The sequence below is a fragment of the Pelophylax lessonae genome, assembly GCF_965119305.1.
Source record: "Pelophylax lessonae genome assembly, chromosome: 10".
NCBI classification, from domain to species: Eukaryota; Metazoa; Chordata; class Amphibia; order Anura; family Ranidae; genus Pelophylax; species Pelophylax lessonae.
Window position 1 is genome coordinate 38,558,775 of NC_138777.1, and position 24,974 is coordinate 38,583,748.

Below are 24,974 nucleotides of genomic sequence, written 5' to 3' on the forward strand. Positions count from 1 at the left end.
CTTGGTATTCTATTTGTAATAAAGAATACAATTTTAACCAGTTGCCGACCACCCGCAGTAGTTATACAGCGGCAGGTTTGCTCTGTTACGTGAAGCGACGTACCTGTAAGTCATTTCAAGTAGCAGTTAGTGGGGGGGGATCAAGAGGGGGAGCCAATCCGCTGATCCAGCGGTCGCGATGTCCGCCAGGCATCCGCAATGTCTGCCAGGCATCCGCGATTGCTCCCCATGGAGACAGAACGGCGGTCTGCCGAAGTAAGCACGGCACACTACTGTTCCGTCAACAAAGAACACAGGGCTCCTGTGTGCCTCCTATTTAGTAACACAGGTCCCTTTGTTCATTCCATAAGTACATTCCCCACACAGTTAGAAAGCATCCCCTAAGCACACATTTAACCCTCTGATCTCCCCTGGTGTTAACCCCTTCTCTGCCAGTGTCATTAGTACAGTAACAGTGCATATTTTTAGCACTGATTACTGTAGTAATGTCACTGGTCCCATCAAAAGTGACAGGTGTCTGATCTGCCCGCCGCAATGTCACAGTCCCACTAAAAATCGCTGCTCCCCACCATTACTAGTAAAAAAATACCCCTAGTTTGTAGACGTGATAACTTTTGTGAAAACCAAACCAATCAATTTTTTTTTTTTTTTTATAGGTAGCAAAATACATATTGGCCTAAATTGATGAAAAAAATTTATTTTATTGGGAATGGTTTATAGCAAAGTGAGAAATATTGTTTTTTTCAAAATTGTCGCTCTTTTGTTTATAGCACAAAAAAAACAAAACCGCAGGAGTGATCAAATACCACCACAAGAAAGCTCTCTTTGTGGGGGGGAAAAAAAACAACATCAATTTTATTTGGGTGCAGTGTCGCATTACTGCGACACTAACTCGCAGTGTTGCATAACTGCGAGTTAAAGTAACAGTGTCATATTGCAAAAAAATGGCCTGGTTTTTAAGGGGGTAAAGTAAAACCTTCCAGTCCTTAAGTGGTTAAAATTAAGTTTAATTTACTGAATAAACTGTAATTTTATTTCAGGCACAATATACACTAAATTTCATTGTGACAAAATGACACTCAAATTTGTAAAACTCCTCCACACTGAATTTCTTTTACATTTTTCAAGAAAAATTTTTTTTTCTTCTTGAAAAAAAAGGGATTTTTGACTTACTGTAAAATCCATTTCTCTGATGTTCATTGACGGACACAGCTCCTTATCTTCTTGACCTTTGGGTTATACTGCCCCCTACAGGAGTAGGACACTAGGCAAAAAAAATAATCTTACTACACCTATGGGGCAGTCCCAGGGGGTATACTCCCACTCTCAGCTATAGGCATTCAGTTTTGTTACAATCCTGTCAGAAGAAAGCCAACTCCACAGAGGGGTGGGTGCTGTGTCCGTCAATGAACATCAGAGAAACGGATTTTACGGTAACTCAAAAATCCCATTTTCTCTTTCGTTCATTGACTGACACCGCTCCTTATCTTCTTGAACGTTTCAACGTCCCAAAGCATTGTCAAAAACGAGGGGTGGGTACAGCAAGAAAAAAAAAAAAAAAACCAGGTCACATGGAGTTCAACCATAAACAACTGGAGTTCACCTGAAAAAAAACAATACACCCTCAAAGAGGACCAGGTCCTCTAAACAGCAGCCTGCAAAAACCTTTCGGCCATAGAAAGCTTCCGCAGATGCCAACACATCCACCTTATAAAACTTTGTAAAAGTGTGCACGGACGACCAGATGGCCACCTTGCAAACCTGTATCACTGACGCCTGATGATGGAAGAAGCAAGAGGCTCTAAGCGCCCGAGTAAAGTGCGCCTTAACAGGGAAAGGAGGAACCTGACCCTTAAGTGAATAGGCCTGAATCACTTTGTCTGATTTATCTAGAAATGGTCACAGCAGAAGCAGCCAATCCTTTTCAAGGTCCATCCGTATGTACAAATAGCGAGTTTGACTTCCTAAAAGACTGTTGCTGCCAGGTACACCCTGATTGCCCGAACCATATCCAGGGAATGCAAGGAAATCTCTTTAGGATGTTTAGGCCTGGGACATAAGGGGGCAACACAAGGTCTTCATTCAAATGGAAATCAGAGACTACCTTCAAAAGGAATGAAGGACAGGGACGAAGAACCATCTCTCTGTGAATCACCAGGTAAGGCGAACGACTAAACAATGCCGCCAGCTCAGACATCCTACGTGCAGAAGTAATAGCCACCAAAAAGGCCGCCTTCTGGGACAACGCAAGCAGGGGAACCTCCAAAAGGCAGTAGAAAGGAGTTTTCTGCAGAATTGACAGCACCAAATTGAGGTCCCACGGCGGCAATGTCGAACTCCCTGTATAAAAGGAACACACCAAGGAATGAGTGGCCAATGGGCGTTGAAAGAAAACCACTATGGCCGAGACCTGGCCCTTGATGGTACTCAAGGCCAGGCACTGCTCAATCCCCCGTTGGAGGAAAGCCAATATCCGAGCCCCCGAAAAAAAAAGCGTGGATAAACCCCAAGAGACTTACACCCCGCAATGTACGTCTTCCAAGCACGATATTATATCTTCCTTTTAGGTAGATTTTCTAGCCTTTAACAGTGTAGGAATCACAGATTCAGACAAACCTCTAATCCTTCAGCACCTGGCTTTTAACAGCCAAGTCACTAACTAAAGCCAGCGACTGTAAAGCAGGATGGAAGATTGGGCCCTTGGGACAGCAGATCTTCCCTGAAAGGAAGTCTCCAAGAAGCATTGGCGACCAGCCGTACAAAGACCGAAGAGGCCAGTCTGGAGCCACTAGCATGACTGGAATCCCTTCTCCCTTGATCCTGCGCAGGAGTCTTGCCAGAAGTTTGGGGGGGTGGAGGGGCAGAGGCGTAAATCAACCTATACTGACTACAAGGAGCCATAAAAGCGTAGGCTAGATGATCCCGAGACCGAGCCACAATCTTCTGTACCTTCCTGTTGAGGTGAGAAGCCAACAGGTCCACCTCGGGAGTACCCCCCCCCCCCCCTGGAGGCACAACTGATGAAACACCTCTGGATGAAGCGACCAATCCCCCGGTCCATCCAACGCTTGTCGACTAGAGGTGATCCGCTTGCCAATTTTCGACCCCTGGAATGTGTACAGCAGAGAGGACTGGAACAAATCGTTCTGCCCACTATAGAATACCGGCAACTTCTTGAGCCACCAGGGCACTTCTTGCGCCCCCCCTGGTGATTGACATAGGCAACGGCCACGGCATTGTCCGATTGAATGCGTACTGGACAGTAGTCTGATCGCTCCAGTACATTGATCAGCATTCTGGACTCTTCCAGAGTCCAGACTCCCGGATTACAATCTGTGCCGAAGAAGCATCCCCACCCAGACAGGCTGGCATCCATTGTGACAACCGTCCAGTACAGGGGGAGAAAGAATCTTCCCTGTCGAAGTGCCGGAGAACGAAGTCACCATATCAGGGACCCTCTCGTATCCCGGCTCAACAGGATCAGATTGTCTAGAGATTGAGCATTCTTGTCCCATTTCACCAGGATCTCTTTTTGCAAAGATTTCTTGTGGAACTGTACAAACAGAACCACCTCAAAAGGTAAACACTATCAGGCCCAGCACCTACATGCAAGCCCGGAGGGATGACCGTCTGCTGGACAGCAGAAGCTGAATTGCCTCCTGCAATTTCTTGAGTTTTCCAGAGGAAGAAACACTCTGGCTGAAGCAGAGTCCAGCGTCAGACCCAGATAGTCCAGTCATGTGGACAGAACCAGAGCAGACTTCTGAAGGTTCAGAATCCATCTGAACTCCCTCAGAGATTGTAGAGTAACCTCCAAGTTGTCTATCAGAGCAGTCAGAGACTCAGATGGTCCAAGTACACAAGTACCACGATCCCCCACTGACGCAGCAATGCTAGTACCGGGGCCAACACTTTTGTGAAGTCCCGAGGAGCGGAGGCGGGACCAAAAGGTAACGCCACAAACTGATAATGCTTCTCATCCACGGAAAAGCAGAGGAAGTGCTGATGACCGGCACATATTGGAATGTGAAGGTAGGCGTCCTTGATGTCAATAGAAGCGAGAAAATCCCAGGTGGAGGGATGCCACTACCATGCGAAAAGACGCTATTCTGAACTTCTGTACCTGCACAAAGCAGTTTAGCGCCTTGAGGTCCAGAATTGGACGTATCTTGCCTTTCAGGGAACTGTGAACAGGTTTAAGTAAAACCCCTGAAAACATTCCAAAGTCAGAACCGGGACAATCACCCCTTGAAGTAACAAGTCTTGCACTGTCCCAAAGAGACCCCGTAAGCAAAAAGCAATTTTGCTAGCCCGTTTTCCCAGGACAAAATCCACCTTGGATACCAAGGACTCCAGGGTCAGTGCAGTCAGGGATTGTTGGGACCCGGAGGGCCCCGGCAGCCTCTGAGAGGGGATCAGGTGGGGAAATACGCTCCAGGGACTCAAAAAGCAAAAAGGGGGACCCACACAAAAACTGCTAGGTACACCCCCACCGTGCTGCCGAAACCAGAAGGCCCAGCACAGATCATTACCGCTGCTATAGCAGAGAGGGAGAGAGAACCCCACAAAAAGACTCACCACATCGATCAGGCAATTACAGCACCAGGCTAACTATACACCATGCGGAGATCAGGAAGAGAAAGATCCAGGAGTCAGCACTAGGGTATGAGGAAGGGTGCCCCCCGCCGAATCACCGCCCATACAGCTTCAAACACATGGCCGCAGCCATTTTCAATGAGAAACCAAGAAAATGGCAGCAAGGCTACACAAACATGGCAGTCGATCAGCATTACCAAAGGCTACAATAAAATGGCCGCAGCACGCGCTCCCGGGGGTCTAGAGGGGTGCCCCCAGGAGCTCCGACCATGATCCCAGCAGGAAGGGGTGCCCTGGCAGGAGCCCCCATCAAGTACAGTCATCTCCCAAAAGTTGATCGTCCGGTCGTCGGCGGCAGGCTCCCTCCCCCCCCCCCCCATTGCCACCTCGACACCCCAGACCGACCTAAAAGTTGTGGCCACCCCATGGGAGGGGAGGAGGGGGGTGGCCAGATGGTGGGGGCAACAGTCCGCAGTGGACACCGAGAATAGAGGGGGGGCGCTGCATGTGGAGGGAGGGGCCCAGGTCCACCCCAAAACCCTCCAGGGGTAGAGGGGGGGACAGCTACTTGCCATACCAGGAACAGGGTGGGCAACGCTCTGGACAGACCCCCGCTCCATCTGAATGGGGGGAGCTGTCGGCCAGGGGAGAAGCTGCGACTCCGGTCAAGGCCAGGTCGTATGCGACCTTGCGAGACGTTTAACTCACAGGCCAGCCCTCGTCCAGTGGGGCTATATCACAGCCGACCAAGCAAGGAGCTGAGGCCTGTGCACGCTCACTGGCCAGACTGGGGGGCCCTCTGGATCCAGATTATCCAGTCTGTCGCCCAGTCCAGCAGTTGATTGCAGACTCTCACAGGAACAAAATAACATAGAAAAAAATTCCATTCAAAAGAAAAAAGTTGCCAGGACCAGAGATCCCAGCCATGAACTAGGTCCTTACTCCTGGCAAGGCAGAAAAAAATTGAATGCCTATAGCTGAGAGTAGGAGTATACCCCCTGGGACTGCCCCATAGGCGTAGTCAAGTTTTTTCCTGCCTAATGTCCTACTCCTGTAGGGGGCAGTATAACCTATCGGTCAAGAAGATAAGGAGCTGTGTCAGTCAATGAACAAAAGAGAGAACAGTTTTTTTCCCGTGGCTTTAAAATTTCCAATCATTTTATATCGCCATTTCAGAGACTGAAAAAAAAAAAAAAAACTTTGGAAAAAAATACTCCGGTCCATTACAAATCAAAAAAAATTGCATTAAGGTAAAAAAAAAAAGCTCCAGTACAATATATTAGCCATTCCCAAACACTTACCTGCTGTCCTTATGACAGCTGGGGTTCTCCACGATATGCACTGTTCCCCAAAAGTTCCTAGTTGTAGGAGAGAGGTGAGCGAGTGGCTCCTGCAGATGTCTGTCAGGAGCTGGGAAGAAGGAGCATAACCATGGCTTGCTGGGCGATGTGCATTTCAAAGGCCACACACACAGCTAGAGTTGGGTGCGAGCATACATGGGTGTTTCCTTTGCAACTGGCTAGGCAAAGGAGATACACACAAAATGGGGAAGGCAGAGGTTCAGGGACCACATGTGTATACAAGAAAGGTGGGAGTTTCAAGGAAGAAGACTATACATTGTGTACAAGTCTGTCATCCCTTAACTAAAATTAGAAAAATAGTTTGGTTTAGTTTATTTAAGAGGAAGAGCTGGTATTTCTACAGTACATTTATTAAGTTCCCATGACCCGACATCACTGCATCATGAAGCAAAAGTGTTACATTTAATTTCAACAAAACTGCTGAATCTGCATCTTGGGGCAGGGGAGGGGGGTTGCAAGTATTCATTATTAGTTATGGCAAACTTATTAACCATATGAACAAGATTTGCTTGCAACATGAAAAAAAGATTTGCATACTGCCTAAAGTGGAATTTTAGTGCTTGAAAAATAAAATTTTTGACTTCCTGTAAAAAAAAAAAAAAAAAAAAATATTCTGATGTTCATAGATGGACACAGCTCCTCATCTTCATGAATATATGGGTTATACTGCCCCCTCAGCTACAGGTATTCAGTTTTATTACAAGTAGTGTCAGAAGAAAAAACCCAACTCCATAGAGGGGCGGGTGCTGTGTCCGTCAATGAACATCATAGAAATGGATTTTACAGCAAGTAATAAATTCAATTTTCTCTTATTCGTTCATTGACAGACACTGCTCCTCATCTTCATGACTATATGGGACGTCCCAAAGCAGTGTCAAACATGAGGGGTGGGAACAGTAAGAAAAAAAAACCTTCCCCAAGGCCAAACATAGCCAACCAGGTAACATGGAGCTCAACAATCAACTGGAGCTCACCTAAAAAAAATATAAAAACACCCTCCAAGTGGACAAGTCCTCTAAACAGAAGCCTGCAAAATCTTGCAGCCGAAGGAAGCATGTGCAGATGCCAACGAATCCACCTTCTGAAACTTTGTGAACGCGTGCACAAACGACCAGATAACCGCCTAGCAAACCTGCATCGCTGACACCTAATGACGGAAGGCCCAGGAGGCAATAAGCACCCGAGTAGAGTGTGCCTTAACAGGCAAAGGAGGAACATGACCCTTAATGGAATAAGCCTGAACCACTGTCTGTCGGATCCATCTGGAAATGGTCACAGTAAAAGCAGCCAGCCCTTTGCGAGGTCCATTCATGAGGACAAATAGTGAGTCTGACTTTCTAAGAGACTCGGTAGCTGCCAGGTACACCCTTATCGCCCGAACCACATCCACAGAATGCAAAGCAATTTCCTTAGGAAGCTTAGGCCTGGGACACGGGGAAGGCAACACAATGTCTTCATTCAAAGGAACAACAGACATGGACAAAGAACCACCTTATCCTTGTGAACCATCAGGTAAAGTGAAGGACAAGACAGCGCCGCCAGCTCCGACACCCTGCACACAGAAGTGATGGCTACCTTCTGGGACAACGTAAGCAGGGGAACCTCCCGAATATTTTCAAAGGTAGGCTTTTGAAGAACCGACACCACCAAATTGTGGTCACGTGGCGGAAACCGAGACCGCACTGGAGGAACCAAGCGTCTCACTCCCTGGATAAAGGATTGCACCAAGGAACATGTGGCCAACGGACGTTGAAAGAAAATCCGCTAAGGCCTGGCCCATGATGGTATTCAAGGCCAGGCACTACTCAACCCCTCGTTGGAGGAAAGCCAAGATCCGAGTCACCGAAAAAGAGCAAGGGTAAACCCTGAGAGCTTTACACTGTACGTCTTCAAAGTACGATGGTAAATCTTCCTAGAAGTAGATTTTCTAGCTTTTAACAGCATAGGAATCATCGATTAAGACAATCCTCTATCCTTCAGCACCTGGCTTTCAACAGCCAAGCCTTCAAAGCCAGCAACTGTAAAGCAGGATGGAAGATTGACCCTTGCAACAACATATCTCTCCCTGAGAGGAAGTCTCCAAGCAGCATCGGCGACCAGCCGTATCAGATCGGTGTACCAAGACAGGCGAGGCGAGTCTGGAGCCACTAGGATGACCGAAATCTCTTCTGCCTCGATCATGCACAGGAGTCTCGGCAGAAGCTTGAGAGGAGGAAAGACATAAATTAGACTATACTGACTCCAGGAGCCACTAATTCGTCGGCCCGAGACCGTGTCACAAACCTCTTCACTTTCCTGTTGAGGTGAGGGGCCAACAGATCCACCTCGGGAGTACCCCACCGGACAGACAACTGATGAAACACCTCTGGATGAAGGGACCATTCCCCCAGGTCCAACGTCTGTCGACTGAGGTAATCCGCCTGCCAATTTTTCACCCCTGGGATGTGTACAGCGGAGAGGACTGGAAAGATTTGTTCTGCCCACCTTAGAATGCCTGCTACTTCCCGAGCCACTAGGACACTTCTTCTTCTAGAGTCAAGACTCCCTGAGCACAATCTAGAGGGGGACAGCTACTTACCACACCAGGAACCAGATGGGCACCGCTCCAGACAGACCACCGCTCCATCGTAATGTGGGTGCTGACCACCAGGAGGAAACGTGACTCATGCAAAGCCAGTTCCCAGGCGCCTTCACGAGACGTTTAACTCGCAGGCCAGCCACCGTCCAGTGGGGCTATGTTGCCACCGACCTAGCGCGGAGCTGCGGTCTGCATGTGCTCGCTGGTCGGACTGGGGGGACCCTAAGGATCTAGATTATCCAGTTCGTCGACTAGTCCGGCACTTGATTGTAGATCACACAGAAACAAAATAATAAAAAGAGAAAAAAAATGACATTTAAAAAGAAAAAAAAATTGCCAGGACCAGAGATCCCAGCTAGGAACTAGGTCCTTACTCCTGTCTAGGCAGAGAAAAACAGAATACCTAAAAGCAGAGAGTGGGAGTATACCCCCTGGGACTGCCCCATAGCCGTAGTCAAGTTTTTGTCTGCCTAGTGTCCTACTGCTATAGGGGGCAGTATAACCCATATAATCATGAACATGAGGAGCTGTGTTCGTTTGAAAAAAGGGCAATATTTTTAATGCAGAAGAGACATAGGTCTCTTCTGATTAGAGTTGCTTACCCATCTGTCCTCACTGTACACTGAGTTGCACATATGCAGCTCTGTGAGCAATTTCAGCAATGCCGAAATGAGTGAACTATATCATGCATGCACAGGAGTGAACCTCGGCCCAGCCAATGAAAACAGCCTAGGATCAATACCCACAAGCTGCCAGACTGAAGATGTCAGCAGGGAGCTCTGGGACATAGCAGCATTGGAGAGAAGGCAAGTACAGGTCTTCCTTAAGGTTACCTACTTTCTAATGTCTCTGATGTCCTCATGGCTCATAGTGTGCAATGCTCCTTTATGAACTGAGCTTAGTCGCAAAGATCTGGGAGAGGAAGGAGGAGAAGTCTCGCACCGTATCGTAGTCTTGTCATCTCGGGAATCAGTACCTGGAGGCTGGACAGTGCAAGACATGCATTAGACACAACATAAATTATTCTCCAAACCACAGTAGAAAACAAACACTACAGCTCAATGAAAGGACAATAAAAGCTGAATACCAAGCAAAAATAAAAAAAAACATCTACCAAAAAAAGGTCAGACCCAAATAAAGATAAAATGTGCACAACTTAAAGATTAAAAAAAAAAAAATTCACAAACTGGTAACCTGCTACATTTAGGAAAGACAAAAACAGTGTTGGAGACTCCCTATTAATTTCTGCAATAGAAAATGTCTTAGAAGCAACAGGACACAATCTATTTGCCCCATGAGCCTCTCCCTTAGCTACTTGTGGAAATTAAGCATAGCCACACAACCTAGGCTGCTAAATGGAAGACACAAGTACTGCAAAATTCTTGATGTTCTACTCATTAAAACCTCTGTCCATTGACTTGACACATCCAAAAGGTTATGCAGCTGCAAGTCTGATGGAACAAGTATGACACCCACTAACAACTGACAGTGTTGATGCAGAAATCCCTTCTGCTGCTAGCGAGAATTGCATGTAAAACCCAGCATGCTGGCTGTACCCAAGTTGGCTGATCAACTTGGTACATTCAGTCTGCCCATACATGGTTCGAATCTTGGCCAGTTCCTGCTGAACCGGCCAAGATTTTAATCGTGTATAGCTTGCCTTAGGATGCAGCATGTCCTATTGAAGTACATTAGAGCTGCAGGCAAAGCTGATCAAGCGCAGCATTTGAAAAGAACGCCTGTGAATATAAACCCTTAAAAGCATTTTTCTTGGTCCTACTTTTCTTGTGGGTCACAGAAGTACAAGAGAAAGTCCACTGCAAGCTGATGTCAAGGAGCTACTACAGGCTCTGGAAAGATCTTGACCCTGTGGTCAGGATCCACCCAGATGCCTGTTCAGCTGCTGGCTCAGCCTTTCAGCTGAGAGCCTAATGACTAGTACACATGATGAGAAAATCGGACAAAAACAAGCGCAATCTGAGTGATCGTTCAATGACCTAATTGTTGGTACACCGCTTCCAACAGCCTACCACAACCATTCAGATGAAAGGCTCCGAAGAAACACAACCACAAATTTTTCTCGTTTGAGAACTGAACAAACAATTTTCAAGTAATTAGTATGGTATTCTTACAAAACCTATCAAGGCCAGGTATGGTAAGAAACGAAAGAAAGACAGGGAGGAAGAAAAGGGCAACGAAAACAATCATCTACAAGAAAAATGTTCTTAAATACAAGAAAATAACAGCTTGCATTTTCTGAAAAGAATTCTGGTATGTGGATAGCCCTGTGGAATAAGATTTATCTGGTTATGAGAAGAGGGATCATGTGTACATTACATCACTTCCGATTACACACTAGAATGTAGCTACATATGTTCTCGTACGAACTTTCGTACCTTTACTAAGCCCCATTATTTTGACATGAGACTAGCATGCATTAAAAAAAAAAAAATGGACAATTGTTTATCCGATTTTCTCATCGTGTGTACTAGGCTTAAGCCAGCCGCTCTCACCCCCTCTCCAGCCCAATCCTCCAGTGTGTGCTGGAGGGGCAGAGCAGAGAGCGGTTACTGACAGACAAGCACTAAGCGATCAGGTATTGTTTTGTTTTTTTTTTTTATTATTATCCACCCAAAAACGTCTACTTTAAGATTAACCTGTAAAGAAATTTACCATAAATTACACAGTTTTTGCCAGACATGTATCACTCATCTATGAAATTAGGAGGCTACCAACTATTTGAAAGTCATTTTTACCCTCCTGACATGCACAGTATTAAATATTTTTAAAAAACAACCATGGCTGAGAGGTCACAAAAAATTTAGAAATCAATTCAAATCCAAAAAACACAGTAATGTCACGTCAATGTTAAACATCACATCATCCAAAACTGTTATTTTAGCTACGGAAGATTGCTTGCCTTTCTCAGCAGATGGGGATCTTACTCCTGCTGCTGAATTTTTAAAGATTGTTATGTATGATGAAGTTAAAAAAGTTAAAATATACAGCGGGTTATCGAAATGGTAGCTGGACAGCTCAGGGATTTAAAGGGCGGATTTATAAAGAAAAGGGGATGTATTTTGTTCTTCTACAGACAATGCAGTGTTTTCTCCCCACGACACCTGCATGTTGAGACTTATTTTTAAAATGTAGAGTGCTGTGTGGAGCTTGCAATGTCCTATGGAGCACCGTTTTAAGAGTGCTGCATGGGGCACTTTGGGACACGAGGAGAGGTCGATTACAGGACTTAGGCAGGTCAGGTGACTGGCGCTCTCCTCTTCCTGGCTTTCCCCCCCATTCATTAATTTGAATTAGGTTTCTCTTTCTTTAGATTTCAGAAGCAAGCAAGCAGAGGGCACATTAATGATACACCTTGCTGTGTTTTGTTTTTGTTAATAAAGATGCGGCAAGACAAAATAGGTGCTTTATTGATATTCCCCTAATGAAATTCCAGTTTTGGATAGGGTGAAGGTTTAAAAATGGACAACTGTGACACAAAAAAAAAAAAAAATGGCATGCAATAGCACAAGTCGTTAATAAGACAAAATCAACAGGCTATTACCTTTCTACGATATTTCCTTAAATCGCTAGGCTGATAGAGACATGCAGAAAGAGTTAGTGGAAGGAAGAACGGGAAACCACAAAGAGGTTCAGTATCACCCAATACTACTGGAGCAGAGAAAGATTACACAGTGCATACAGTAGACATCTGAGAACATTATTTTCTAAGTAAAACGAATCAAGAGATGGCGTTACACACAATTATGAATGCAGAGAAAATAGTGTTAGTAATTTCAGATTAGTCACAAGAGGGACGCATTATGGGTACAATAACTTGGGGTGGAAAGAATATGGTACTATTTGTTCATTTAAGGGAAAATAATTAATATGCTAGTTTCTTTGCGAAATGTAATACCCTTCTTAGGATATTGATAAGGTCTGGCAAAAGACAGAGAATAGCCCTTAAAATGCTGGTGAGCCAGAGAACCCGCGGAGGCGCGGGGCTCCCCAACATCCCCTTATATCATACCGCCTCACTCCGTGACCAAATGCAATATTGGCTACAGGAACCACCGGAAAAACTTTGGGTTTTCACGGAGAGATCCCTTCTAGTGCACCAGGATCTAGGGGCACTATTAGCTGCCTCATCTTTGTCCTCCTCGACCCACCGCATCCATCATCCTATTACGGCCACACTAACTGCCTGGCGATCCTTACTGTCCATTCACCATCAGACCCATCCAGTTATCTATCCCTGCTACGGCATGGGACTTCCTTAGGGGCCACGCTATATCTGGCACACGGGGCATATCTTTTTTTTACAACTTGTATATGAATACTCAAGCACCTTCATTGGGCCCAAGTAGGACTAAATGGGAATATGAATTCCAATTGACCTTTACAGATTCACAATGGCATAAGGCCATCACGGTCAACTATAAACTGTCTAAATGTATCATTGGGAACAATTTCTGAAAATATACCATGGATGGTACTTAACGCCTCATAGGCTATCTAAAACCTCTCCCTCCTCCAGTGCGTTGTGTTGGAGACGGTGCAATAAGGTAGGAACACTATCATATCCTTTGGGATTGCACCTTTGTTCAACCCTTTTGGAAGGAAGTGGAGGTTTTGTTTGGAGTTTTTCTGGGCACGACCTTCTCTATCTGGCCGGCTTTGGCACTTTTGAACTTGGGAATAGATCTGATCCCTCTGAAGTACCAGACTATAGTACTCCACATCTTGTTTGCTGCTAGATTGACCATCACTCACCATTGGAAATCACCTGAGTCACCAAAATCCAGGAACTTACTTCACGGATAAACACACGTGTCAGTTTGAGAAGTTACTAGCTGTTAAAGATCATAGAATGCCTACCTTTAACAATGGATTCACTGGTTAAAGCATCCTAATGCCGCTCCTGGTCTCAAGCCCAATTAGCCTGCTTTGATTTACTAACAAAGAGTATTCCCTTTACACTACCTTTCATGTATTCTCTTAGTGTCACAAATAACACCTTGTAGAAATATGTACATGTCAGTCTAATATATGGAGGTCCGCGGATGTTTAGCTGTCGGAGGGTCTATACCCCAACTGGACACAGTGTGTACCCATTTGGGGTGTTCAGAGGGGTTGGGGGTGGCCCTATTAGAGAATGGCCATCAGCGACCCAATCTTATAAGTATTAATGCTATTCGTATATTTGGATTGCTTAATGCTGTAATGGCTAATCTACATGGGCATGAAGTTAGATTACATAACTGCACCTATGTGCTACTGGCCATAATATCAATGTTTTATGAGTTTGATTTCCTCTGTTATTATTAGGATTTCCTTTCCCTGTTTGTTACTATTTGAAATAATCTTAATAAAAACTATTTAACAAGAAAATAATTAATATGCAGTAACCCAGCAAAAGCCCATGTTTAGTTCTGTTGAGTTCACCCCCTGAATGCAAACACATCTATTAAAATCACAAAATTAGAATCCATTGTATTAACCAAAAAAAAAAAAAAAAAATTATAAATATGTTCATATTCATAAATTGGTCTTTCATCATTACACCAAATGGATGAGGTCTAGTTTCTGACCGTCCAGATAACAATAATGACTGCATGCACTGTGTTATTAAAGAACAGAAGGAGATTTCATTAGAGCAGAAAAATAACTAAAAGCTTGGACCCAAAAAGTTCCCAACCGAGATCAAATGTAAAAAGTGTAATGCTAGTGAAGAAACGTGACACCCACAACAAAGTCACCAAGCACAACCACTAAGGTGACAACACAGTGAGGTGTAAGGACACTGGGTAGCAGGAGAGGACAGAAAGGTCTGGACCAAGGCCTTGAAATTCCCTTCAGCAGCCGCTGTGACATGCAATGAGCAAGAAAGTAGAACCTGGAAAAGGTGAGCCAGGAAACAGCAAGAAAAAAAACTTTACCTGGGATGATTGGGAGGAATCAGGGCAGGAAGGGGGGTTGATGAGGGGGGAGTTGGATGAATGAGTAGTTTCTGAAGATGAAGGCTAAAACAACAAATGGAAGAACACAAATTATAGGGGTGCATGAATAATGGAGGAAATGGAAAACCTGAAAAATGGTAATTGGTAAAAATTAAAGAAAACAAAGGATGCCTTAAAAGAAAAGCTAGCAAAGCAATGAAGATATTACATTAAATCTGCTGGTGCTTGAATACAAGATACCTGAAATGCCCCTTGTCATGGCAGTACATTGTGAGTGAACTCTCTGAACCAGCCAGCCAGCCCATTACATAAATCTATGGCGGGGTTCACATAACAGTTTTAAATCGCATCCAGTTCGCATAACATGTGAATGTGACCGGCTTTCAATGGAGCCGGTTCACACATGTGCAGGGTGAAGAAAAGGGTCATGTGCATATTTGGGTCTAGTTCAGGTGCAAATTCAGGGAACATTTGCACACGAAATGGTGAGCAGAAATGCACTGGACTGTGAACCCAGCCTTAGACTATACTGTGCTAGAAATTGGGATTTAGGGAACACGAATATACAGCAGCATCAAGTGGAGCATACAGAACTAAGGCCAACCATACAACCTAAATCATACATCCTACATTAAATCTACCATGTATTGCAAGGGCTTGCTCAATTTGCTATTAACAGAATCAGGTGTTTAGCTTTGTCCTCATATTACATAGTTCTGATAACTCTAAAGAAGTAGAGTGTATAGCGTATGGTCAGTGTAAAAGTGGGGTCAGTGTAAAAGTGGTCGAAGTGTGAAAAACCACTGACAAGCAGGGTATTTATAACAGAAAAGCAAGCCTCTAGTGATCTCTTCGTTCATAAATGCCTCTCCCAGCCTGTCAGTGGTAACCTAAGCGGAGTAAGAATACAGCTTTATTCCATCAAATACATAGTACATTTACAATAAGAAGCCACATGGATGAACCCAGGATGGTGTGTGGGCATAAATCTATAAGCCTATGTGGTATGAAAGCTGAATCCACCGCACAGATTGAGTTGGTGGCATCTATGGCCATCAAACGTGTACCTCACAATACAGCAACGGCAAATGCATCAGGCAGGAAGTGCTGCTGCTAGAATACAAGGTGCACGTTTGACAGCCGTAGAGGCTGCCACCTCTATTTGTGTGGCGGGTCTGGCTTTCTTACAAACGATAGATGCTTATTGATTTATGCCTACGACATCCTGGGTTCACCCATGTGGCTTCCTTCTGAACTTTATGTTAGACACAGTATACCCCTAATGTAAGTCTGCTAGTCTGAAGAAATACAGTTTTACTTTTACTGATCTTTGCGCCCTGCTTTCTCTGCTCTTTTACATGCATGCGGATTGGATCGGTCCCAGATCTACCTAGAAGTTGCAGGATCTCTCTCCCTTGATTTTTGCTCACACTATGGACTTTATGTGGACAGTTCCAGTATAATAGAATTAGAAGAGTATAAAAAGCCTTTAGGAATCAAACAGCCCTCCATCTCAGTGCACAGAGCCTTTTTAGAAGGGACGGTATTCACATTCTTTACATATCGCAAGCCCTACTCTATATCCATATAGAATAAATGTGTTACATATTTATTTAGAATTCAATTACTTCCAAGGGGTCTATATGCTAGAAAGATTTTCAGAAATTGTATTTGTGAAAATTATAAGCAACTGTGTCAGAAATAAAGTGCCAAGACTTAATTAAAATCAGTTGTATATATAACAAGCTTTTTTTGGATTTTGGCTAGAATATGGAAGGAATGAAACCACTGTCTGGCTGTCTTTTTTTGCAATTTGTGTCCTACTGGGAAGAAATACCATTACTTCATGTTCCAAGGGCACAATAAATAAGAGCAAATCTGTCTAAACTACGTCCGGAAAAGGTATCCTCATTGGAATAGTTCCCTTCAATTAGAATAACTCAGTTAAACTCCATCTTTGCAGAAAAAGAACATTCCCCTCTGGGTGATCTACGTACATTACAGGGATTTTACCAAACTTTGTTGCAGATCCCTATCTTTTGTTATTCTGGAGAAATAGCGGTTTGTCTGTGTCCATGTGCAAAGTAAAAATAATGGGAGTGATATTATAATTATCAACCAGCTGCGGCACTTGCTGGGTTCTAATGAGGAAAGTAGAAAGGTCTGCATCCCTTTAGACATGATTTCCCTTTAAAAGTATCTCACCCGAAATTAGATTTTTGTTGCAGGAGATGCCCAAAATCTGACTTGTATCTTAGTGCAGACTTCTGGTAAAAATTAGTGAGCCAATCACACAAGCAGGAAGTACACCCTGATCGCCCGAACCACACCTAGAGAATGCAAGGCAATCTCCTTAGGATGCTTAGGCTTAGGACACAGGGAAGGCAACACAATGTCTTCATTCAGATAAAAACCAGAGACCACCTTAGGAAGGAACGACTGACAAGGGCAAAGCACCACTTTATCTCTGCGAACCACCAAATAAGGTGAACAACAAGACAAAGCTTGGACACCCTGCGTGGGACAATGTAAGCAGAGGAATATCACAAATATTTTCAAAAGGCGGTTTCTGAACCAAATTGAGGTCCCACGGAGGCAACAGAGACTGCAGAGGTGGAGCCAAGTGGCGAACCCCTGAACAAAGGTGCAAACCAAGGAATGCGTAGTCAAAGGATGTTAAAAAGAAAAATCGCCAAGGCCATAACCTGGCTCTTGATGGTACCAAAGACCAGGCTCTGTTCCACACCTCTTTGGAGAAACGCCAAAATACAGGCCACCGAAAAGGAACAGGAAGAAACCCCCAGAGACTCACACCACGCAATGTACGTCTTCCAGACGCGATGGTACATCTTTCTAGAGGTAGATTTTCTAGCCTTCAACAGCATGGGAATCACTGAGTCAGACAACCCCCTATTCTTCAGCACCTGGCTTTCAATAGCCAAGCCGTTGGAAGCCAGAGACTGTAAAGCAGGATGGAAGATCGGCCATTGAAGCAACAGGAACAGGTCTTCTCTGAGAGTCGCCAAGGGACATCGGTGACCAGCCGTACCAGATCCACGTACCAAGACCGGCGAGGCTAGTCTGGGGCGACAAGGATGACCGGAATTCCCTCTGCCTCTATCCTCTGCAGAAGTTTCGGGCAAAAGTTTGAGAGGGGGAAAGGCGTATATCAGACGGTACTGGCCCTAAGGGGCCACCAGTGCGTCCGTGGCGTCAGGTAGAGGATCCGGAGACCTCGCCACGAGCCTCTTCACCTTCCTGTCGAGACGAGAGGCTAAACGGTCCACTTCGGGAGTTCACCAGAGACACAGCTCATGAAACACCTTCGGATGAAGAGACCACTCCCCTTAGTCCAAGGCCTGTCGACTGAGGTAATCCGCATGCCTATTTTCCACCCTTGGAATATGCAAAGCCCGAGGGGGCTGGAACAACCTTAGAATGCCGGCTACTTCTCAAGCCGCTTTTTGCGCCGCCTTGGTAATTTACATACGCCACGGCCATGGCAATGTCCAATTAAATCCGTACCAGACACCCCTGAAGAAGAAACGTCCAATGGGCCAGAAAAAAAGTTCCAGTACGTTGATCAGTAGTCTGGACTCCTCCAGAGTCCAAACTCCCTGAGCACAATCCATGCCCGAAACACCTCCATACCCAGACAGGCTGGCATCCTTGGTGACCATTGTCCAGTACAGGGGAATGATGGACCTGTGACCAGGTCGTATGCGTCCTTGTGAGACATTTAACTCGCCGGCCAGCCCCCTTCCAGTGGGGCTATGTGGCGGCCGACCTAACTCAGAGCTGAGGCCAGCACGTGCTCGTTGGCCGGACTAGGAGACCATAAGAATCCGACGCTCAGTGCAGCAGTTGATTGTAGTTCTCACAGGAATAGAAAATAATAAAATGGCGTGGTAAAATAATAAAATGGCGTGGTAAAGTTTTTTTTTCCTGCCTAGTGTCCTACTCCTGTAGGGCAGCATAACCCAAAGGTCAAGAAGATTCTGAAGCTGTGTCCATCAATGAACGAAAGAGAAAAAAATAAGTTTTTGACTTTAACACCTAAACAAAAATGTAATTGTTTCTCTCTGCTAAACGACGGGGAACTTTTACGGATGCCGCAGTTTATTGAAAAACAAATTTACTTTTCCAATTAAAAGGTCAGCAGCCACCAACAGGGAATCACTTTTTAAATGGTTTTACTAAAGTAAAGGGCAAATCAATGAGAGCAAAGGTTAAATCTCTTACTGAAAAAAAAAAGAAAGACTGATGCAGAATGAATGACTCAAACAATAAATGAAAAGGAAGATGAACATTCACATTATATATAATATATAAAGTATAGAGTACAAGTGCTAATGCATTCTGCCAACTCCAACTCAGTGATAAACAAGCCATCAAGCAAATCTGACAACCACTCCAGCCACACAACACTCAAATGCAATATACACTTCAAAAGCAAGAAATCGGTCACTGGATAACAGCGTCAAATGCTGGCTCCTCTGCAGATGTACATACAATTTGTGCAAAAGTATGTAGAACCTCTTCAAATTAGGTTTGGGTGCTTTTAGTAAGATACTGCTAATGCTACAACAAATATATTTTAGAAATGTGGACACTCCCAAAGTTGTGGAAGCAGTTTGGGAAAGGCCCTTTCCTGTTTCATCACGACTATGCCCTTGTGCACCAAGTCAGCACCAAAAAAAGGTTTGATGAGGCTGGTATGAAGGCACACATGTAGACTACACTTCAAACCTATGACCACCTTTAGAATGAAATAGAACGCCAACCGAGAGCCAGGTATCTTATCAGTATCTGAACTCGCAAATGCTTTTAGCTGAATGGGGACACATTCCTACATAGTCAATGAAAACTCTTGTGGAATGCCTTCTCAGAAAAATTACAGCAGCAGAGAAGGGTGGGATTGGGGGGGAACGGGACTTAGCTTTCCCTAACCAATGGCTTTACAGTAGCCTCTCATGAACAGTATGCAGTAGGGGGGGGGGGGGGGGGGGGTGTTCCTGGATACCCACTGTGAGTGTGAAGAGGATATTGGGGATTCCACGTTATTTATAATGATGCACTTTTGCAGAGCTGGAACTCGGAACTGAGGGACTAGAAGCACAACTATGTTCTAAGCCTAACAGGCAATATCCTACATACAGGCTTATATGGTCAAAGGTTAAGCAATTGTAACAGGTTTCGGGGTACACCTATTACACCGAATATCCACCCGTGCAAGAAAATGAATAAATTTACTGCTTACCAGAAGTAGCAGTAAAGTGTGCCTTGAATAGGGATTGACCGAGCCAGATGAAAATCTACGAAGGATTCCTCCCCAGCGATGGCCGTCTCAGGATCACGATATATTATGTGTGTGAATGAAAAACAAATAAAACATAGCGTGATACTGTATAATATTCAGGTGAGTCACTCCCGAATGTGCCAAGGGAAAAAAGGAAGGTGCTAGTACAACCCACCACCAACACAGGCTGCTTACCAGATGTTGATATAAATAAACAAATACACAGCAGTTCAAAGGATGATAGAAGCTATGAATGCACCACCACCTTACGTATTGTAATTACCAGATAGTTGTTATATGAAGGCAGATCAATATATAGCTCAAAGAAGGCCTTATGGATAAGCCACCACCTGGATCTAAATGCAATTACCAGATAATAGAAACAGATGTGCATAAAGAGTAAAGCCCCGTACACACGTACCGATGGTCGGCTTACAAATGTTCCTCTTTTCTCCCCGGGATGTCGGTGTCTGCTGAAAAGTGCAAAGACAGCACAAGGACAGCACAAGAATTTTGTCCGCCGACTGCAGAAGTGATGTCATGTAATGGTTAACTTTCCCTGTGTTTTCTATTTTCTGAGCATGCCCAGTCTTGCAAATCTGCGGTCTGTCGGCCGAATTGTGTACTGACAGGCGAACAATCGTCTGTTCTGGTGTCGGCATACAAATATTTTCATGTTTGCAAGAAAGACTTTTGTCCGCGGATTGTGCGCAGACATCTGTCGGAGGCACCATACTAACACGCGTACAATCGGCAGATCCTTCGTCCACCGACGTTTGTATGCCGACGATCGGTACGTGTGTACGGGCCTTAACTTCCAATGAGCTGAGGACCCGCTGGGAGGCTTCACCAAAACAATCTGCTTACCAGAGATAAGCCAAATGAATGCCAAATTCCTTGAGAACGTCATCCTTTGACGAAACGTACGTCGGTCGCAGCGTGCTGACGTCACCTCGTTGAGACGCTCAGGCGGGTGTTTGGAACTGTCCGGCCGGCAGCTCCGATTCAGCGCAGTTTTTAAGCATTCTATGTAAGTGCAATACTTTGTTTATTTTTAATAAAACCGGTTTACACTATGGATATCTCCATCATTGCTTTTATATGATTGTTGGAGCCATTTCTGTGGGTCGGCCTCTACACCACCAGGGACCGCTAGTGTATGGGAGATTGGATATTCCCCGGGGACATCTGGAACTAAGATTTGGCATTCATTTGGCTTATCTCTGGTAAGCAGATTGTTTTGGTGAAGCCTCCCAGCGGGTCCTCAGCTCATTGGAAGTTACTCTTTATGCACATCTGTTTCTATTATCTGGTAATTGCATTTAGATCCAGGTGGTGGCTTATCCATAAGGCCTTCTTTGAGCTATATATTGATCTGCCTTCATATAACAACTATCTGGTAATTACAATACGTAAGGTGGTGGTGCATTCATAGCTTCTATCATCCTTTGAACTGCTGTATATTTGTTTATTTATATCAACATCTGGTAAGCAGCCTGTGTTGGTGGTGGGTTGTACTAGCACCTTCCTTTTTTCCCTTGGCACATTCGGGAGTGACTCACCTGAATATTATACAGTATCACGCTATGTTTTATTTGTTTTTCATTCACACACATAATATATCGTGATCCTGAGACGGCCATCGCTGGGGAGGAATCCTTCGTAGATTTTCATCTGGCTCGGTCAATCCCTATTCAAGGCACACTTTACTGCTACTTCTGGTAAGCAGTAAATTTATTCATTTTCTTGCACGGGTGGATATTCGGTTGAATATATACTTTATTGGACTTTCTGAATCAAACAACAATTTTTTAACAAACATTGGGACTTTTTGGACTCTTGATATAGGTTTGTGTCACTTAGCGCAGCTTCCCCCCCTATTTATGTTTTTGATGCTTGTCACATGTTAAGTTGCTGCTACCACTTGTAGATATTAGCACAGTTTCTTCTCCAATTTTTACACCTATTACAGTCTTTGGAATAATCAGCTGTATCCTGAACTGGCCAAAATCAACTAACCATACGGCTAGGTGGCGAGCGTCAGGAATCTCACATCTCCGACACATTTTTGAGAATGGCAAATTGCTGTCCTTTGCTCAGCGCCAGACTAAATATGGGGTTACACAAAATATGCATTTTTATTACCTTCAGCTGCAGCATGCTATTAAAGCCGAACATTCGTTAAAAGAATCCGGCATTGTTTCCTTGGTCAGAGCTTGCGACACCAGGGCAATAGTAAATACCGGCCTAAGTGCCGAACCAGCCACCACAAACATATGGCGGGCAAGAGCCTCTGCCCTCCTATCAGCTGGATATTTAGAGGCCTGGGAATACTCAACTGGAATGAAGGTAGTTTTATTTACCCTGGAAACCGACAATAGCAAGCAAAAAGCGCTTAGGAACCGTTGCATTTTGGACAACCCCACTGTTTTGCGAGAATGTTGTCAAAGTAGGCGGAAAAGGAAACACCCTCGCCGCTCGAGGGCCTGAGTGCCAAAAGGGACTGGCGCCTCCAACGCAGCATTAACCACAACCTTTATTTTTTAATGGTCGAAAGACCCACAGTGACCACCAAAACCAATCATTCCAGGGAGGTGCCCACTTCCACCCCAAAACCCTCCAGGAGTAGAGGGGGGACAGCCATTTACCATTCCAGGAACAGGGTGGGCACCTCTCCGGACAGACCACTGCTCCATAGGAATGTGGGTGCTGTCAGCCAGGAGAAACATTGCAACTTAGGCCGAGGCCAGGTTGTATGCGTCCTCGCAAGATAATTTACTCGCAGGCCAGCCCCCGTCCAGTGGGGCTATTTCGCGTGGGGCTATGTTGTGGCCGACCTAGCGCGGAGCTATGGTCTGCATGCGCTCGCTGGCCAGACTGGGGGTACCCTCTGGATCTAGATTATCCAGTCCGTCACTTGATTATAGATTCTCACAAGAACAAAATAACAAAGATAGGAAAAAATTCCACTTAAAAAGAAAAAAAAAATAAAAAATCGCCAGGACCAGAGATCCCAGCAAGGAACTAGGTGCTTACTCCTGACTAGGCAGAAAAAAACTGAGTGAGTGCCTATAGCTGAGAGTGGGTGTGCACACCCCCTGGAACTGCCCATAGGCTTAGTCCAGCTTTTTCCTGCCTAGTGTCCTACCCATGTAGGGGGCACTATAACCAAATGGTTAAGAATAATCAGGCGCTGTGTCTGTCAATGAACAATAGAGAAAAACTTCTACCGGATTAAAAAAAAAAAAAAAAAGGTGGGGGTGGGACAGAGAAAGTGGATAGCAATTGCATATTAATATATTAACCACTTGCCGACTGTAATCCTACTGCGGCAGTGTGGCTCCCCTGGGTCCAGCGACGTAGACGTGATTAGTCACAGCAGGAGTCGGGCCGGAGGAGGAGAGGCGGCGATTGCCGTAGTTAGTAAACGTGATAACTTTTGCGAAAACCAATCAAAATACGCTTATTGCAATTTTTTTTACCAAAAATATGCAGCAGAAAACAAATTGGCCTAAAATGTTAAAAAATTTTGCTTTTTACATTTTTTTTTTCTGGGAATGTTTTATAGCAGAATATGAAAAAGGTTTTTTTTTTTCTTTTTCAAAATTGTCGCTCTTTTTTTGTTTATAGCGCAAAAATTAAAAAACACAGGTGATCAAATACCACCAAAAGAAAGCTCTATTTGTGGGGAAAAAAAAGGATGTCAATTTTATTTGGGTACAGTGTCACATGACCGCGCAATTGTCTGTTAAAGTAACAGTGCCGAATTGTAAAGTAGGGCCTGGTCAGGAAGGGGGTCAAATCTTCCGGTCTAAAAGTGGTTAATATTGCATATTAACCAAGTTTATCGTTATACTTCTAGGCAGCCTTTAATAGTCTGTAGGTGGTTCAGCAGATATCTTCATGTTTGTTATGGATTTAGAAAAGGATGTCCAAACTCGTGTAGTTGTGAAGGTTAGGAGTCCACGTACCTTGGCCCTATAGTGTAGGTGTCAATGCAATATTTTAGTTCAGGCTCTTTATCCCAATTTGCTAGTTCTGCTTACTGCTGATCTCCTACTCACACACCTTCAGCTCTGTATGAGTCTCCTGTACCTCCTCCACTAACATACTCCATTTCCAAACTTGCACACAATGGCTCTGTATTAGACCTGAAGGGACAATCTGGTAAATCTCGGAGTATCAGTTTGCCTTTACATTTCTGTGAGCTGATAGTAGTCCCATTTTAAAAACAAAGGTGAAGTTTACTCCAAGGTTGTAAACTCATCCCAAGAAAGAGCTCCTATCACTTACCACCTCCTAACAATGCTAGTTGCCTGGCTGTTATGGTGAGCCACTGGCTTTTAGAACAAGCATGCACATCATGAAAGTGAGAACAAAAGGAGAGGCCAAAAGGTATTTCCAGAATGGAAGGTCAGTAATAGGAGCCTTTCATGTTCCTCTTAGCATAAGATGTCCCTTACTATCCAGCACTTAGCCGCCAAAACACAGGAATTGGAAATGTAGAATGTTAATTGGCCCCTTCCAGAACAGAAAAATCAAAGCTGCAAACCACAGCAAGTCAAACCTGAAAAAAAAATTGCAGCCGGTAAGGGCGGTGCTTTCAAGTTGCATACTTGGTTCAGGTCAATGACCCACCCAGTAGGGATGCAAGGATGTAGTTAATAGCGTGGGAGCTTGCCCTGAAACAATTTACCAATGGCAGCTCCAATAATCCCATCTTAAATTCACTTTAATAAACTAACATTACTAGCTGTAGTGGCATTTAGTAAGGATTATAAAAGGCACACGTGTGCTCTTCTAAAGGAATCCAGTCATTAGAGAAACCCATGGCACCGCAGACATTCTTTTGAAAATGCTAGTTGCCTGGCCTCGATATCTACTGGATAACTAACTTTAGAGAAACAGCATGGAAGCCAGGTAACCCATATTTTGACATGGAAATTTAAAATGGCAGATTATAGGCTCAATTCACAAAGATTATACTAAGGCACTGTATTTTCCACCACTGACTATCGATTTACACATCACTGGACTCAAAATATCCATAATCACCACAAATCTTTGCAAATTGAGCCTTATATATATTTCTCTAATAAGGCTTAATGCACATGGGTGCATTTATCAGTAAAGCATAAACACGCTGCATATTTTTGCACCTGGGATGTCCTGGGGCTGCA

General features: G+C 44.5%; 1 protein-coding gene across 14 annotated transcripts in view; it reads right to left on the reverse strand.

Annotated features, from left to right (window-relative positions):
• The window catches only part of PPFIA1 (PTPRF interacting protein alpha 1), a 250,246-nt gene that overhangs the window by 57,692 nt on the left and 167,580 nt on the right, over positions 1–24,974 (reverse strand). For 6 of the 14 annotated variants that reach the window (XM_082270053.1, XM_082270049.1, XM_082270061.1 and 3 more), the window contains 2 exons: positions 12,098–12,127; positions 9,373–9,518 (listed from right to left, as the gene is read on the reverse strand). In XM_082270053.1, coding sequence (XP_082126179.1) covers positions 9,373–9,518; positions 12,098–12,127 — 176 coding nt within the window. Of the gene's footprint in view, positions 1–9,372; positions 9,519–12,097; positions 12,128–14,474; positions 14,559–24,974 lie in introns of all 14 variants that reach the window. The other 8 variants (XM_082270052.1, XM_082270051.1, XM_082270050.1 and 5 more) reach the window with 2 other exon arrangements.